This window comes from Saimiri boliviensis, chromosome X (genome assembly GCF_048565385.1).
Source record: "Saimiri boliviensis isolate mSaiBol1 chromosome X, mSaiBol1.pri, whole genome shotgun sequence".
NCBI lineage: Eukaryota > Metazoa > Chordata > Mammalia > Primates > Cebidae > Saimiri > Saimiri boliviensis.
Genome location: NC_133470.1, coordinates 106,240,303 through 106,259,236, shown reverse-complemented (window position 1 = coordinate 106,259,236; position 18,934 = coordinate 106,240,303). Strand labels below are relative to the sequence as shown.

The 18,934-nt window shown below is 39.1% G+C and overlaps 1 protein-coding gene across 8 annotated transcripts in view; it reads right to left on the bottom strand.

Moving 5' to 3' along the window:
- ENOX2 (ecto-NOX disulfide-thiol exchanger 2) overlaps window positions 1–18,934 on the bottom strand; it is a 290,848-nt gene that overhangs the window by 46,759 nt on the left and 225,155 nt on the right. For all 8 annotated transcript variants that reach the window (XM_039463952.2, XM_039463951.2, XM_039463953.2 and 5 more), the window contains 2 exons: window positions 10,881–11,087; window positions 2,406–2,639 (listed from right to left, as the gene is read on the bottom strand). In XM_039463952.2, the coding sequence (XP_039319886.1) occupies window positions 2,406–2,639; window positions 10,881–11,087 (441 nt within the window). The remainder of the gene's footprint in view (window positions 1–2,405; window positions 2,640–10,880; window positions 11,088–18,934) is intronic.

The following is an 18,934-nucleotide window of genomic DNA, read 5'->3' as shown; positions in this document are numbered from 1 at the left end:
ACACAGGCAGCAGGCAGGCAGACAAACAGGAGGAATGGAAGGCTCAGTGTAGTCAGACTGGTTGTGGTCTATGATGAATTTTCAGAAACGGAAATGTTTACTTGAAAAAAGTTCTCTGTGCTGATATATAGCTTTCATGTATTGCAAATTTCTTACCCTCTCTGATTGTGTGTGTGTGTGTGTGTGTGTGTGTGTGTGTGTGTGTGAGAGAGAGAGAGAGAGAGAGAGAGAGACAGAGAGAGAGAGACAGAGAGAGAGAGAGCACGAGTGGAGGGGAGAGAGAGACAGAAGAAAAGATGAATTAGTGAGGGGTTTCAGAATTCTACAGTTCTGTGTTTTAATGAGGAAAAACAAACTCGAATCCTGAGTTTAACGTGAATTTGACAGTAACTTTACCTTGGATCCATGCAATGACAGCATTGGAAGGAGCCTCAGGGAAGAGTTAAGTGGGTCATTCTTTAGATACAAACATGTACATCTTCGACCTTTTATAATATCACTCCTGCGTTCCATCCACAGCCCCAGGCCTTCCACTTAGTCCCAGTCACAATCTATTTTGATGCAATTCATTTTATTTCTATATTTCTCCACATCCTTTTGTCTTCTGCCTGAGGAACACTCCATGTAGATTTCTGCAGCTACTTAAAAGTTATTCTGTGATTAGTTAAGATAGTAGAGAAGCTCTTCCAAAGCTTCTGGTTCGGCTCCCCAAGATAGCCACATGTACATTCTACTCTTAAAGGCTGCAGAGAGGGAGAGTCCATTGATATCTATTGAAGCCCAATTCAAGGGCTTCACATCCTTCTCTGGCTAGAAACCCTTATGTCAAATGGAAAATTTCCTTCATTGCAATTTGAATTTCTTGCCTCTTGCCCTTTTTTCAGTGCAGACTTATGACAAGCAGTCAGCCTCTCCTTTATAGCAGCTTTTCACTTTATTACTTAGATATAGACTTTATGTTGATGCTCAGTTTTTGCTTCTCTTGAGGGTCACATACCCATTAAACTCATTTTTTAAAAACATAAACTAATTTGTTTGGTTGTGCGCGAATAGGCAAGTCTTGGAACTGGCATCTTAGGCAATGCTTTCTTTCAGCCTTTCTCATTTTTAAAAATGTACCATTATTTCTGTGCCTCTATTCTAGACTCTAGGTTTTCTGCTTTTCCCTTAAAGAAAGTCAAAATCAATTTCTTACATGTGTGAATTCCTTAGGCTATGTGGTACAAACATGTCTGGTGAAGGAGACCTATTTGGAAAGTAGGATTAGTAGTATCTTGCTGACCTGAGAGTACAAGAAGCTGGGAAAATTCATACCATTAGAGCTGGATTGGTGTTATCAATAAGAGCAATGGGACACCAGCATTCATTCAATAAAATCATCTATACTCAGAAAATGAGAAAGACTGGATTTGAGCTACTAAGACAGGAGACCAGGCAGAGCAATTAATGTTAAATTAACAAAACGGCTGAGAGTCAAACAAGGGGAACAAGAATGAAAACTAATGGGAAAGCAGTCTGATTAAGCAAGTCTCCACAGTCACTGTTTTAAATAAATTGGCCTTTAAAAGTGATTTAAAAGTCTTTATTTTTTAGTTGGTGGTGGCTAACTCTTTGAGTAATCTAAGAAGAACGTACACCATGGCTACTTTCTGGGCCTCCATTTTCTCATCTTTAAAAAGAGAATTTTGGCCGGGTGTAGTGGCTCACGCCTGTAATCCCAGCACTTTGGGAGACCAAGGTGGGTGGATCACGAAGTCAAAAGATCGAGACCATCCTGTCCAACATGGTGAAACCCGTGTCTACTAAAAATACAAAAAAAAAAAAAAAAAATTAGCCGGGTGTGGTGGCACATGCCTGTGGTCCCAGCTACTTGGGAGGCTGAGGTGGAAGAATCGCTTGAACCCAGGAAGCGGAGGTTGCAGTGAGCCGAGATTGCACCACTGCACTCCAGCCTGGGGACAGAGCAAGACTCCGTCTCAAAAAAAAAAAAAAAGTATTTTACCAGAGTTTTTCAGGATCACATCAAATCCTATCCTGATTCACTCATTTGACTTGGAATCCAAACCTAATTTGTATCCACTACAAAAGAGGGCACTTACAGGTCACAAGTCGTAGATCATGCCTAAAATTCTCTGATGTGGAAAAGTGAAGGAAACTTGTTTATTCCTAGTCACCTGATAATCTGAAGAGAAAAATGAAGGAGCAGAGACACAGGTAGTAGGGATAAATTTCCGGGTTCTTGAGTTACTAGGTTCACCTCTCTATCTGCAAGGCTCTAACACAAGAAATGTTTGGAGGCCGTTAGTAGGAAACTCAAAGTTAACTGCCAACAATGCAATTATATTTATTACACTTCTCTAAATAAAAGAGTTCTTTTAATCATGAAGTTTGAATGCCTTTGATACCTTTTAATTTTTCAGCAACAATGCTGCATTCGTGATCTGAATAGTGGACCACTGGGGGCGGAGATGGTGGACGCAATCTTTCTTCTTCCATTCTTCTACGATGGCGCTCCTCTCTGGCTAGCATACGCTGTTTACACTCCCACTCATATAGATCATCTCGAGCCTGTGCAAAATCAACGTGGAGTCTGCCTGTGTCCTTCTTGTCCGTACTAGAGCCCAGGCGAATGCGGTAACCTAAATTCATAGGAGAGTAAAAGGGAGAGGAGAGAGTAAGATAGAAAGTATGTGTGTGTGAGAGAGAGAAGGGCATGAACAACTATAAATACTTTTCCAAGTTCAGTGTTTGAGATGTCACTGCAACAGTTGCAAGTGACCACACAACTCCAAATTCTCTCTCCATGCTTAGCAAGGTAAATCATCAAAAGATTTTGATTATCTCTGATAATAGGTCACATTCTGTGGGTTGGGTCAGTCTTGTTCTTAAGAGTTCCATTCCTCCATAATATCTTACCTCTGGCTGAGGGTGGCTCTGTGGGTAATTGGTATCAAGCATGATCCTTCTATGGCACCAAGGGCTGGGAAGAATGGAAAAGTTGGCCTCAAACGATCTTGTCTTTAAATAAATTCAAGAGTGTCCATTATACTATTACAAAGATTTTAGTAAAACTTAAATGCATTAACTTGGTATTTTAATCCCTAAAATTGCTTCCTAGAAGCATTTGTCAACTCTGAACCTTTTTTTTTTTCCTGAAAAAAAAAAAAAAAAAAAAAAAAAGATGGGGAGTGGTATGTGACTCAGGTGACATATAATTTGGGATCCTTAAAGAAAAAAATGCAGTGTGATTATAATACAGTAGTATAGGACTGGGATTCAGAAAACCAGTATTCAACACCCTACCTCCTGTTTTTGTGCCAGCTATACTTACCCAAGTCATGTCTCTTAATAAAAAGTGGGGGAAAATTAAGTACTTTTTGTTTCAAGAGCTCAGCTAGATATTTCCACATGAATTTATCTCAATTCACTCTCAGCACAAGCTTGCAGGGTAAACATTTTACCAAACAGAAAACTGAGCATCAAAAGAGGTTAGGGAGGTTAAATAGCTTGCCCTGGATCAGGCAATTAGCAAACAGTAGAGCTGGCCCTTGAATCTAGGACGTTAGACTCCAAATACACTGTGGTATCCTCTATTCCAACTTGTCTCTCAAGAAAAATACCCAACATAGACTTTTGCTTCTGGCTAAGATAGAGTAATAGGGGTTAGATTTGCTCTCCTACCTTAAACAACTAAAAATATGGATAAAATATATGAAATAATGCTTTCTAAAGACACTGTACATAGACAATGAAGACAGGGATCACTGAGAGACAAAAACCAAATGAAGTGATCCCTATTAATGCCCCAGCTTATTTCCTGGAGAGTTTCTGGGCCTCAGCAAAGGGAGAGGAACTCAGGCAGGGCATGACAGTATTCCCAAGTTGAGGAGACTGAACTGGGAGTCTAGGGAGACTACGGAAATAGAGTTCATAAGGCAGAGTACCGGAAAGAAAGAGCTTCAGAGATATGCAGAGGGTCCACCACTATTATTTAGCTGAGTACTAACATCTATGTGTGTGGGAAACTACCTGAACATTAGAGGTAACAATCCCTGAAGCTCCCACAGGATTGAGAACAGCTCCTTTCCCCACCAGTCAGAGCAGAAAAATTCACACTTCTGGTACTGGGTGATCAGGAGAGTTCTGCCTTAATAGTGGAGAAAAATTAGTCCTAGAGTAAACTGCTCTGGTCTTGCTGAACAAAGATTAAGAAGCAAGACCTAAAAGGACCAACATTTTCCCAAGTTACTTAGCTGCATTTAGAACAAAGCTCAAGACTATAGAAATAAAAACATCTGTCACCAAATAAGGTAAACTTCAATAAAAAAATTACCTGGCATGCAAAGATGCAGAAAAATATGACCCATAATAAAGATTTTAAAAATTCACCAATCTAAACAGACCCAGAAGTGATGCAGATAACTTAATTAGTAGATAATGACATAAAAACAATGATGAAAATTTGATTTCACATGCTCAAGAAGCTAGAGAAAAGACTGACCATATTAAGGAGAAACCCAAAAGATATAAAAAGAGCCACAATCAAACAACTACAGACTTAAGCTACAATGTCTAAGTTAAAAAAACATCACCGGACAGGACTGATGGCAAATTAAATGCTGCATAAGAAAAAAACTAATGAACCTGGGGCCCCCCAGCACCTGAGCCTTCTGCCTGACCCCATCTAAGAGTTCTGCTGGTGACGGGGGGCCAGCCCACCCTCCCTATCACAGCCACCACCTGAACCTTGGGGGCCTGAGAATAAGCCTGCTGGCCCAGTCCCAGCGGAGTCCCTCCAGGCCCCATAGACACCATCCAGTGGGCCACTTAGGGGCCTGGGAATTGGAGGACTGCTTAGCCCCATCCATCACTGCTGGCACCTGACCACTACCCCTGAGGCCTGAGGTTGGGCTTAACCAGCTGGCACCCCCTGAGCTTCCACGCACCCTCACTTGCTGAAATGCAGAGCCCCTCCCCTTATCTACATGAAGGTGTGTCAGAGAGCAGGTGAGCCACAAAGCTGGTCGTACTGGGCTGAGGGAAGAGCTTCCTCCCCAAAGTCACTCCTCTCAGCTACACAGTAGCCTAGAGATAGATAGACAGCATGTAAACTAAGTCACGAGCCCCAGGACAAAGTTGTGATGCCGCCTGTCTAGGAAGTGGAGCTGATGCAGCCCCCTCATCCCGTTGAAGAGACCTCAGCACATTTTACCAAGAGTTCCCCTAGCCACTCCTGACAGGGCTGCTGCCTGTGCTCATTATTGGGTTATTCGTGGGTGAGCTTGGTGGTCCCGTTCCACCCAGCTCTGTCCTGTATCTGCTCTCCCTGGACTGAACAGGGAACCCGGAATTTCACAGACCAGCCCATCACCTGAAAGAACAGACAGCATCTCACAGTAAAAAAGATACAGCACACGCTTATCTGCTTCTGCCACAGGTGGCTCTTACTTGTACACGCCACCTACTGGCCAGGAGATTGAACTGCATGGCACAATAGGACACCTGCTAACAGAAGTGTACAGGGCTAAAGAAGCAAAAACAAAGGACCCTACCCAGCATACGCTACAGTCACACCTTCAAGGGGGAAAAAGTCCCATCCAAATGAAATTAGATTCAAAAATAAGAAGTGACAGCTTCCTCAGGTGAGAAGGAACCAGTGTAAGAACTCTGGCACCATGAAAAAACAGAGTGTTGCGACACCCCAAAAACATCACACTAGCTTTCTAGCAATGGATCCTAACCAAAATGAAAATGACAGATAAAGAATTCAAAATATGGATTGTAAGAAAGCTCAATAAGGTTCAAGAGAAAGTTGAAAACCAACACAAAGCAATCAGAGAAACAATGCAGGATATGAAAGAAGAAATAAATATCTTTTAAAAACCCCAGAACTTCTGGAAATTAAAAATTCACTGAAGGATTTAGAAAATACAGCTGTAAGTTTTCATAACAGGCTATATCAAGAAGAAGAAAGAATATCAGACCTTGAACACTGGTCTTTTGAATTAATCCAGACAAAAATAATAAAAAAGGAATTTAAAACAATGAATAAAGCCTTTGAGAAATATGGGATTCTGTAGAGCAACCACATCTATAAGTAATAGGCATTTCTGAGGGAGAAGAAGAAAAAGTGAAACGCTTGAAAAACATATTTAAGGGAATAATCCAGGAAAATTTTCCTGGTCTTGCAAGAGATGTAGACACCCAGGTACAAGAATCTCATAGAACACCTAAAAGATATTTTGCAAGAAGAACATCGCCAAGGCATATAGGCATTAGACTATCCAAAGTGAAGGAAAAAATTCTGAAAGCAGCAAAAGAGAAGCATTTTTATTTCTCCTGTCTCACTGGATTATATGAAGATTGGGCTTTTGAATGTGTGAATTTAGTAATACTTTAAAATGCAAATGCAGGCTATTATCCTAAGTGAAACAACTCAGAAACAGAAAATCAAATATCATGTGTTATCACTTATAAGTGGGAGCTAAACAATGGGTATACATAAAGATAGATAATAGACACTGGGGACTCCAAAAATGAAGCGTGTGGGAGGGGGATGAGGGTTAAAAATTAACTATTGGATACAATAATCACTATTTGGGTGATGGGTATACTAGAAGCCCAAAGCTCACTATTACATAATATATTCATATAACAAACTTGCACAGGTACTCTCTGAATCTATAATGAAAAAAATGAATGAATTTGATGACAGCAATAAAACGATCTGTAATAAAATACAGAAAGAAAAAACACTGAAAAAAGGAAGAGAATACCAGTGAGCTGTGAGACAACTTCAAGGGGCCTAATATATGCCTAACTGGAGCACAAAAAGGGAGGAGAGAGAACAGAAAAAAATTAAAGAAATAAGGGGAGAAATTCTTCCACATCTGATCAAAACTCACAGATCCAAAAAGTTCAATAAACCCCAAGCATAAGAAACAAGACGAAAATCACACCAAAGCGTATCATAATTGAATTGCTCAAAACCAGCAATAATACAAATATTTTAAAAGCAGCCATGGACAAAAGACACAATATGCACAGAGAAACACAGATAAAGATAGCAACACATTTCTTGTTGGATACAATGCAAGCAAGAAAATGGTGGAACAACATCTGAAAGAGGAAAAACATCTTTCAAAAAGAAAGATGAAATACTTTTTCAAATCATTGTCGAAAGAATTCATCGGGAACAGATCTGCTCTACAAAAATATTAAAGGAAATTCAAGCATAGGGAAAATGATACCAAGTGGAAATCTGAATCTATAGAAAGGAAGGAAGAGCATACATAATGCATGATTTCATTTATATAAAGTTCTAGAAAATGCACACTAATCTGATAGAGAACAGATAAATGGTTGCCTGAAGGTGGAGTGGGGAGAGGTAGAAGGTCAGGATTACAAAGGGGTGTACAGGAAGCTTTCGGGGATAGTAGACATATTCATTATTTTCATTGTTGGTGATGGTTTCACAGCTGAATACATATATAGAGTATTATATAATTGTATTTTTAAGATATGTTAAGGTCATTTTATGTCAATTATTATACCTCATTAAAATTAAATTATTATAGCCAATTAAAGCTGTTACAAAGAATAATATTACCACGTAATGCTAAAACTACTACACATCGCTTTTAGGAAAAGGAAGAATGAATACATTTCATAAGCAAAACTTTATAGGGCTCTTTACAGTTTATAATACATTTGCACATCCATTCATCTTATTTGATCATCTGAGCTATCAGAAAAATGGGGCTATTAATGATTACCTTCCTACTCTCCCAGAACTGTAGAGGGGATCAAATAATAGGATGATATGAAAGCTCTACATAAACCTCACTAAAGATACTACAATGCTATGGGTTGTGTGCACTGTGCACAGTGCCAGCGCCTAAAGGTACTCCAATTCCATCAGAAAACAAAAAGATCATCTCCACATTTTCTAGCCCCTTTTGTTAAGAGATTTTTTTGTTTGTTTGCTTTAATTGCTTTCTTTTACAAAATGAGGTAACAGCCACCCCATTCAGGAGATTGGTAGCATTTGTGCACTTTCAGGGGACAGATTCAAATTTAAAGGGAAAAATTTAGTTGTTTTCATATCACTGATTGAAATCCTCTTTCTTTTGGCAGCCCTAAGAATGTCTCTAGGAGGTGGCTGTTAACAGAGAGCTGATTTTGTTGATGTTTAGATGGATGCTTCCTGATCAGTATATTGTCTTTTTAAGTACAACTATGCAGGTTTTTTTGAGACCTTTATGTTCTTATTAAAACAGTCTCATGGAATGCTCTGTTATCATTGTTAAGTGCTGTCGAATTTTCAGTAGTTAGATTCTATAGCACTTAGCAATTGTAATAAGAGTGTTCTCCATATACCTCCTCCTTTCCTTCCCCATGTTACTAGCCTACTTTTTCAAAACCTTGGTTACATTTTCCTCTGCCTATTACAACAGGCTTCTAACTGACCTTCTCTCCTCTTTTTTCATCTTTCCTCTAATACAGTTTTATTCAGAGCTGTCAAATTAATCTTGCAGAAACAATTATCTTCCTTGTTCAAAAATTTCTTCAATTCCCTAGTACCCGAGGAGCAAAGACCCAACTGTTAAGCCTTTCGGAGTGTGCTAATAACTGATGTTCTGCCTCCTCCTCTCATGTCTACTTAGTAAACAAACCACTACTCACTGTTTCCTGAATGTTTGCCAAAGCTTATAACTTTTATACTTTTGCTCATGCTGTTTTTATGTCCCATTGTCCACAAGCAAATGTTTTCACTTTGTCAAAGACTTGGTCCAAAAGCTACCTTTCATGATGCCCTCAGTTAGGAGTCAGAAATATTCTTTCTCCCTCTCCTACTTTTATCTCTCACTTCTTCCTCTATGGCACTTGTCACTTTTAATCTCTTATTAGCAGTGTGTGTATCATATCAGTGTATTTAGTAATGCCTGGCACTAAATACATTTTTCTTTAATAAATAAATGTATGACGACATACTAACTCTAAGTTCATTAAGGGGAAGAACTAGGTTTTACTCATTTTCTACTCTGCACAGCACCTAGCACGATAGTTTACGCAAATAAAATGTTCAATAAGCACCTGTTATATGAATAACGATGTTGTCATCATAAAATATCTAGTACTTAGATTCAATTCTTCCAAACCATTACTGTTAGTCAAGGAAGTAGTTCAATGTGGCAGTATTAAGAGCTGGGGCCTTTAAGAGGTGATTGGGTCATGAGGGCTCTGTCCTCATGAATGGATTAATCCATTAATGAACTAGCAGGTTCTCAGGAGAGTAGGACTTGTGGCTTTATAAGAAGAGGAAGAAAGACCTGAGCTAACTCTCTGCAGAGAGACCCCACCAGCAAGAAGGCCTTCACCAGATGTGCCTCCCAGACTTTGGACTTTCAGCCTCCATAATTGTAAAAAATGAACTCCCTTCCTTTATAAATTGCTCAGTTTCAGGTATTCTTTTATAAGCAACAGAAAATGGACAAAGACACACCCTAAATCAGAATTTTTACTATAAATAGGAGATAGTTGTTACTATCTCCACTCCAACTACTGTACTATACAAGCCACTATCACTTCTGGGTTAGACTAATATTACAGTTGGTTAACTTAGTTCCCAGTCACCACCTCTGCTCATACCAATTAGCCCATCTTCTGCTCAGAAGTAACATTTCTAAAATGTAAATCAGATCGTGTCACTGAATTCCTTAAAATTCACCAGTGGCTTCCAGAATAAAACTCATTGTCATAGTTCATAAGACAACATGATTTGGTATTGCCTACCTTTCAGACTTCATTTCCCGCCACCCCAACTCTCATTTTCTATGCTCCAGTCATACTAACCTTCTATCCTCTGCTTGAACACGCCAAGTCCATTTTTATCTCAGGGCCTTTGGCTTGCTGTTCCTTACTTCGGAATGCTCTTCCCCAAGATGTTCACATGGCAATCTCTCTTCACATTATCCAAGTCTCAGTTCAAATGTCAGAGAAGACTTCCTTTCCTAACAACTCTGGATAGATTAACCTTTTTTTTTTTTTTATCTCCCTAGGAGTACTTGCCAGTACTGAAAGTAACTTATTTATTTGTTTTCATATATATTTTGCCATTTCCAGAATGTAGTATCCTTGATGGCTGGAAGTCTATCTGCCTCAGCCTTAGCTGTATCCCCAGCAACCTAGCATTCTGCCTAACAGTCAATAAATATTTGACAACTTACTGACTTCCATAATTATGAACATCTACTTTTGTGCTAGGGTGTGTGCTAGGTGCTGGGGATTCAATGTTAAATAAGACACAGTCCCTGCCCTTAAAGATTTCACACACTGGTGGGGGAGACGGATGTGGAAAGAGACAGTTCTAGCATGGGACAGTAGGTGTCGTCGTGTTGGGAGGAAGCACCAGGTGCTGTGAAAGCCCTAAGGAAGGAGTGCCTAAAGCAGCGCTGGGCAGAGTAGGGAGACAGGTCAGAGACAGCTTTCCAGAGGAGGGTGTGCCTGAGCTGGAGCTTTAGTGGGTGTGTGTGGCAGGCAAGGTGATAAAACACCATGGCACATTCTGGAAATAAGAGTTCACTTAATGTGGTTGGGACATGGTGTGTGAGGGAAGGAAGGATCAGGAGATGACTCTAAGAGGTAGAGCACACAGTCAAGGCCTTCAGATGCCACATGTGAGGAGTCTGAAGTTATCCCATAGACAATTGGGAGCTATTGAAGAGCTTTAAAGGAAGAAGTTGAATGGGAACATTCAGTTTCCATCTCTGAAGGCAAGAGCAGGTAATACTAAGCCCAAACTTAGCTGCTACAGACAAATAGTCCTATCAATCTCTGTATTGGCCTGGTGGGCACAATCCCCACATCTAAACACCTACCAGACAGATACAGGGCTTTGTCCACCATGTACTCCTCAGCAAAGCGAATGTGGCAGAAGTTCTTTTTGCTCTTGCGAATGGCAATGATCTCTCCACACTGCTCAAAAACTTCCACGATGATTTGCTCTGTCCCATTTTCAGGCAGGCCACCCACAAATACTGTTTTGCATCCTGGTGGTCTTTCTCGGGTTGCAGGAGGTGGAAGATCTAAGTTTAAGGGCAAAAACATTTGAAATTAAAATGTTTGCTTGGGACAAAACTCTTCAAAACATAACATTTCCGTACTATCTCTGTCAAACTTTTGTCTAAGAGTGTCAGAAGGACATGGCCTCCGAGGTACTCATCTCTGCTCCACAGAAAACTGACTGCGTGAACCTAAAAGTCATTTTATTCAATCGTTTGGTGACCATGACATCTGGAGCATAAAGACCCAGTCTGATCTGTCTGTCCCATCCAGAGTCCTTTAGTTTTGTTCCTTACTTTTGTTGTGACAATTCAGCTATGCCAAATTTTTAGGCATTTTTTATTAAGAAATTAGTGGGAGAAAATTCCACTCAGTTTAAACAGTTATTATCAAGAGTTCTCACAACCAGGGTTCCTGAGACAGGAGTTGTTTAATTCAGATTGTAGTTACTATATTCTCTCTGTTCATGCTTACTGAAGGAAGTGATTCAGGATTAATTTGACAATGATGGGGTGCCTACTTACAACAATGCCTACAGCTGTCAGAATGATTTGGTTTCACAAAATCAGAGTACAAACCATCCCTTTTATGTTGTTTTTTAAAAAAATATCAGTGAAACTTTCCTCAAATTCCTTGCTGGAGAGGTGAGGTCCAGAGTCAGTCTTGCAGCATTTACAGGGAAATATGAAAGACAGCAGAGAAAATAAGCTTGTCTAGGAAATCATTAACTAAAGTGAGACAAATTTGGCCATAGAGAATCATTAAAAACCTACTCAATGAGATAATTCTCATTCTGTTTCAAAAAAATATGTACTCATCTTATACGTAAAGCCTGTTCTATCTGCCAGCTCCTTGTTGCTATGTATTACAGCATTTTCCAAGTGAACTCCTACAGTCCATAGCCCAACAAAACAAAGCATGATGGTCATGGGTTTTCTGGTGTTGGTTTTGTATCTGCAAGGATTTATTGTGTGTAATCCGTTCTTTTCCATTCAGCTCTTAACAACAATTCTCCTAGCTCAAGATTTGGAGGGCTCAACAACCAGTGATTATAGTTCACATGCAAAAATAAATGAGTCTTGTTCATAGATTAGGCCAAGGCCCTCAACCTGACTCTTATCCAAGTTGGCAAGCAGTTGATTTGGGAGCTTCCTTGGGTATCAGAATGTCTAGCTTCCTCACTTTGCTACTAATCTCTGTCTTGTTGGTGTGGCTAAGAATAATCGGTTCCTCATAATACCCTCTTTACCCTCTATTTGATCAGTAAAAGGGGTAAAGGGATTCAGGGAACTTACAAACTTTCTGTTAACTTTTACAAATCTGTAATTTCAAGACCTCACTGTACTGTTTTTTTGTTCCATATGAGAGGACTGAAGGGAAAGAGAAAAGAACCTAGTGAGCAGGAATCTGAAATGTCTTAGTCATAGCCACTGAAGAAGTTGTAATTTTGGCCAAAATGGAGAAGATGAGGTCTAGAATTAAGACTTATGCTTTCGAGTTTTTAAGAACTGGAAGAGATTCGAACCATCACACTTGCAGTGAGTCTTAACTCTTGTGGCACATTTGAATCAATCTGGAAGGTAATTAAAGCCTAGATCCTACCCCAGTGGGTCTGATTTAATTAGTCTAGGGGGCAACCTGTGCATTAGTGTTGTTTTTTTTTTTGTTGTTGACGCTTTTTAAGCGTCTCAGGCAGTTGTAATATATAGCAAAGGTTGAAAACTATTGACTTAGTCTAAATCTCTTATATTACAGAGGAAAAAGCTGAATGAGGTTAAATATCTCATTCCAGGTCACCATATTAGATGGAAGGAACAAGAACTTAGAGTAGGTACAGCAAATGCAGAAGAACAGAACTCATAACAACCACTCTTTCAGACCACAGCACAATCAAATTAGAACTCAGGATTAAGAAACTCACTCAAAACCACACAACGATGTGGAAAATGAACAACTTGCTCCTGAATGGCTACTGGATAAATAATGAAATGAAGGCAGAAATAAAGATGTTCTTGGAAACCAATGAGAATGAAGACACAACGTACCAGAATCTCTGGGACACATTTAAAGTAGTGTCTAAAGGGAAATGTATACCACTAAATGCACACATAAGAAGGGAGGAAAGATCTAAAATTGACACCCTGTCATCACAATTAGAAAAACTAGAGGAGCAAGATCAAACAAATTCAAAAGCTAGCAAAGACAAGAAAAAAACTAAGATCAGAGCAGAAGTGAAGGAGATAGAGACACAAAAAAACCCTCAAAAATCAATAAATCCAGGAGCTGGTTTTTTAAAAAGATCAACAAAATAGATAGACCACTAGCCAGACTAATAACAAAAAGAGAAGAACAGAATAGATACAATAAAGCATAATAAAGGGGATATCAACTGATTCCACAGAAATACGAACTACCATCAGTGATTACTACAAACACCTCTATGCACATAAACCAGTATATCTGGAAGAAATGGATAAATACCTGAACACTTACACCCTCCCAAGACTAAACCAGGAAGAAGTTGAATCCCTGAATAGACTAAATCACAAGGTCTGAAGTTGAGACAGCAATTAATAGCCTACCAACCAAAAAAAGTCCAGGTCCAGACGGATGCTACCAGACGTACAAAGAATAGCTGGTACCAATCTTTCTGAAACTATTCCAAACAATACAAAAAGATGTATTCCCTCCTAACTCATTTTAAGAGACCAACACCATCCTGATACCAAAAACTGGCAGAGACACAACTGAAAAAGAAAATTTCAGGCCAATATCAATGATGAACATCAATGCAAAAATCTTCAATAAAATACTGGCAAAACAAATGCAACAGCACATCAAAAAGCTTATCCATCATGATCAAGCAGGCTTCATCCCGGGGATGCAAGGCTGGTCCAACATACAGAAGTCTATAAACGTAATCTACGACATAAACAGAACCAAAGACAAAAACCACATGATTATCTCAATAGATGCAGAAAAGGCCTTTGACAAAATTGAACAGCCCTTTGTGCTAAAAACTCTCAAACTAGGTATCGATGGAACGTATCTCAAAATAATAAAAGCTATTTATGACAAACCCACAGCCAACATCACACTGAATGGGCAAAAACTGAAAGCATTCCCTTTGAAAACTGGAATTAGACAAGGGTGCCCTCTCTCACCATTCCTATTCAACATAGTATTGGAAGTTCTAGCCAGAGCAATTAGGCAAGAAAAAGAAATAAAGGGTATTCACTTAGGAAAAGAAGAAGTCAAACTGTCTCTATTTTCAGATGACATGATTGTATATTTAGAAGACCCCATACTCTCAGCCCAAAATCTCCTTAAGACGATAAGCAACTTTGACAAAGTCTCAGGATACAAAATCAATGAGCAAAAATCACAAGCATTCCTATACACCAATAACAGACAGAGAGCCAAATCATGAGTGAACTCCCTTTCACAATTGCCACAAAGAGAATAAAATACCTAGGAATACAACCAACAAAGGATGTGAAGGACCTTTTTAAGGAGAACTACAAACCACTGCTCTAGGAAATAAGAGAGAACACAAACAGATGGAAAAACATTCCATGCTCATGGTTAGGAAGAATCAATATTGTGAAAATGGCCATACTGCCCAAAGTAATGTATAGATTCAATGCTATCCTCATCAAGCAACCATTGACCTTCTTCACAGAACTGGAAAAAAACCATCTTAAACTTCATAAACCAAAATAGAGCCCACGTAGACAAGATAATCCCAAACAAAAAGAACAAAGCTGGAGGCATCATGCTACCTAACTTTGAACTATACCACAAGGCTACTTTAATCAAAACAGCATGGTACTGGTGCCAAAACAGAGATATAGACCCATGGAACAGAACAGAGGCCTTGGAAGTAATGTCACACATCTACAATCATCTGATCTTTGATAAACCTGAGAAAGCAATGGGGAAAGGATTTCCTGTTTAATAAATGCTGTTGGGAAAACTGGCTAGCCATCTGCAGAAAGCTGAAACTGGAGCCCTTCTTTACACCTTATATAAAAATTAACTCCAGATGGATTAAGTATTTAAACATAAGACCAAACACTACAAAAACCCTAGAAGAAAACCTAGGCAATACCATTCAGGACATAGGCATAGGCAAGGACTTCATGACTAAAACACCAAAAGCAATGGCAACAAAAGCCAAAATAGACAAATGGGATCTAAGCAAACTTAAGAGCTTCTGCACAGCAAAAGAAACAAGCATTAGAATGAACTGGCAACCAACAGAATGGGAAAAAAATTTTTGCAAACTACCCATCTGACAAAGGGCTAATATCCAGAATCTACAAGGAACTAAAACAAATATACAAGAAAAAAAAATAAACAAACCCATCTAAAAATGGGCAAAGGATATGAACAGATACTTTTCAAAAGAAAAAATTTATGCAGCCAAGAAACATATGAAGAAAATGCTCATTATCAGTGGTCATTAGAGAAATGCAAATCAAAACCACATTGAGATACCATGTCATGCCAGTTAGAATGGTGATCATTAAAAAATCAGGAGACAACAGATGCTGGAGAGGATGCGGAGAAATAGAAATGCTTTTACACTGTTGGTGGGAGTGAAATTAGTTCAACCATTGTGGAAGACAGTGTGGGGATTCCTCAAGGATGTAGAAATAGAAATACCATTTGACCCAGCAATCCCATTACTGTGTATATACCCAAAGGATTATAAATCATTCTATTATAAAGACACATGCATATGTATGTTCATTGTGGCACTGTTTACAATAGCAAAGACCTGGAACCAACTCAAATGCCCATCAATGATATACTAGATAAAGAAAATGTGGCACATATATACCATGGAATACTATGTAGCCATAAAAAAGGATGAGTTCATGTCCTTTGCAGGGACATGGATGAGTCTGGAAACCATAATTCTCAGCAAACTGATACAAGAACAGAAAACCAAACGCCACATGTTCTTACTCATAGGTGGGTGTTGAATAATGAGAACACATGGACACAGGGAGGGGAACATCACACACTGGGGTGTGTTGGGGGTGGAGGGCTAGGGGAGGGATAGCAGGGTGGGGAGATTAGGGAGGGATAGCATTGGGAGAAATACCTAAAGTAGGTGATGGGGGGGATAGAGGTAACAAACTACTATGGCATGTGTATACCTATGTAACAATCCTGCAAGATCTGCACATGTACCCCAGAACTTAAAGTATAATAATAATAAGAATAAGAACTTGTAGCAAGTAAACCTAAATTCAAATCTTAACTTCATTACTGACTGTATGACCTTGGGAAAATTACGTAACCCCTGAAAATCTCTTTCTTCATCTTTAAAATAGGGTTGCTATTCCCACCTTACAAGGGTTACTGTAGGATAACTGATTATATGCTATCTGTATTGCATGTAGTTCAATGCCTAGCAGTTGACAGGCTCCCAACAAACAGCAGTCATTATAGCGTTATTATTATTTACTATTATAGAACCTAGGTTTTTTAATTCCCAATCTGGAACTTTCTAAAGTCCTACCAGAAGTCTGGAGTAGAATGGTAGCTAAGATATGAACTTTTAAATTTCCAGATCCTTGTGTTACCCAGATGTTTAGATAAGGCTGGGACTGAGAAGGAACCACTCATATGGATAGAGAAATCTACAGCTATGAAGACACATATGGCTTTGATCATGGAACACAACCCCCCTGCCCCCGCACCACCTACTACATAAGGTAAAGAATTTTCAAGAGTATCCATATAGTTAGAGCTCTGTTTTAAAATCAGAGCCTTTAGAATACAATCCTGTTTCAGAATAAAAAGCCTTCTGAAGTTTACTATTTAGGAGAATTAGGTGGTAAAGAATCCTTTTGTGAAGCAAATAATCACTTCATACTGTTTAAATTTCCTTTGGTCTACCTTTAGGCCCACTGAGAGACTGTAAAAAGCATCTGGTTACTGCAACAGTTAAATGTAACACTGAAAATGCAAAGGCTCCTTCCCTTGGCTAAATTAGTGGGATTTAAAACTTCTGTGATGAAGTCATCACCCTATTTAGATGCTGTGATTCTTCTATGTTGACTGTCTACTAAGTAAAAGGGCATAAAAGCCACTAAGACTAATGTCAAGAATGCTGGGGATTTATTTATTTTCCTTGGGTAAATGTAGAAAGTTTCTTTGATAGCATTTGCTGAGATTTAGGTGTATGCCACCAAGCAGGGCAATGGGCTATACTATCTTCTTAACGGATAGTACCCGTTCTTTAATTAACAGCTCAAAGCACTTTGTCCGTCTGGGCCTGATTTTCTAATCTCACTGAAATACAGTGATCAGCGCACAGCAATGATAACCCATAGCAGAGCAAATTCAAAGCCCACCTATTAATCAGGTAATATGCTAAGCTCTATAGAACCCCAATCACCACTCAGGATGGAGACCAAGAAAAGTTCCATGTAAAAAGATTCAAGATAACTGGGAACATAAAGAACGCTATTCTCTGGTAATGGAAAAGGAGGAGCTTCCAGCAATTCTAATTACACCCAAGCATTCACTCTGGGGAGCTATGTTGGGGCAATCAGAGTCACTGCTGATCTTTGAGAAGTGAGGCAGGAAGCAAGCATAGAGGACCGATAAGCCACTTGAATCTTGCTTTTCAAAGGAGCATCACAGATCACTTAGCTGGTTTGTCAGGATTTATATACTGCAACATCTTTGAGTCGATTTTATTAGCTCAAGATTGAAGGTCCCCTGGACAATCAGCAGGGGTTAAATGAATGTCAATGTAATCCCAACTGATTGGACAAATTAGAAGGCTGTGAAATTTTAAATAATGCTCAATCTACCCACTTTCTCTAATTCTCTTTAGAGCATTCAGCCCTGAGAGTCAAAATGGGATTTTCCTGTTTTTATACTGTAAAATGAAAACATTACTCTTGCTCTTTTTCTGGCTCCTGGGTATTTTCCCATGTGCCTGGACACAGATAGCACATGATATTCCATTACTTATTCCCTGTTCACTGTTATTTCCCAGTAGTCTCAAAATGTAACCTCTCCATAGAAGGTCTAATCACTAAAGTGAAAAATCTTGGCAAAATCACATTTTCTGGAGAGATGGTGTTACCCTCTTTTCTTACCACTAAGAACTGCTAACTAGGAATTCACTAAATCTCTGATGGATACTCTGTGGGGAAAACAAAAACAAAAACAAAAAACAAAAAACAAACAAACAAAAAAATGTGTTCCAGGGCACTTCTTTTTTTCCTGTTATATCTCAATTTTCTGAAAATCAAAGGATGTTGCTTCTGCAACAATGGGGTACTCACTCACCCTTTATCTTCAGGAGAGGTACTTGGTCTGCTCCACTCTAGTTTGATCCCTTGACTTTTTAGACTAAGTCTGATTTTGCCCAGTCTACATAAGAGAAGTGAAGTTCCTTATCAGACATCTTATGGCTATTTAGTGGTAGAGAGCTGGAATATAAAACCAGGCTGGCTTGTGTCACATCCGAGCTTGAAAACTTACCCATTACACTATAGTGCCTGCTCCAGAGAAGACACAAACTTCTACATGCTACCTGCCAATCAGTCCTTGCTTTTCCTAATGAATTTTAAAGGACTTTTGCCTATATAAATAGTTATTGTGGTAGCTACATTTTTAATGTAGAGAATCATAACTTCAGAGCTGGATGAAGCATTGGAGTTATCCAGGCTAATCTAACCCAATATTTTTGCTTTACAGACAAGGAGGTTGAGACTCAAGGAAGTTATATGACTATCCCCAGATCCCACAGCTAGTTAGTGACAGAGCTGGGAATAAAACACAGTTCTCTTGATTTACAAACTGGTAGCCTGTCTTCTATATTATAATACCATTTTTT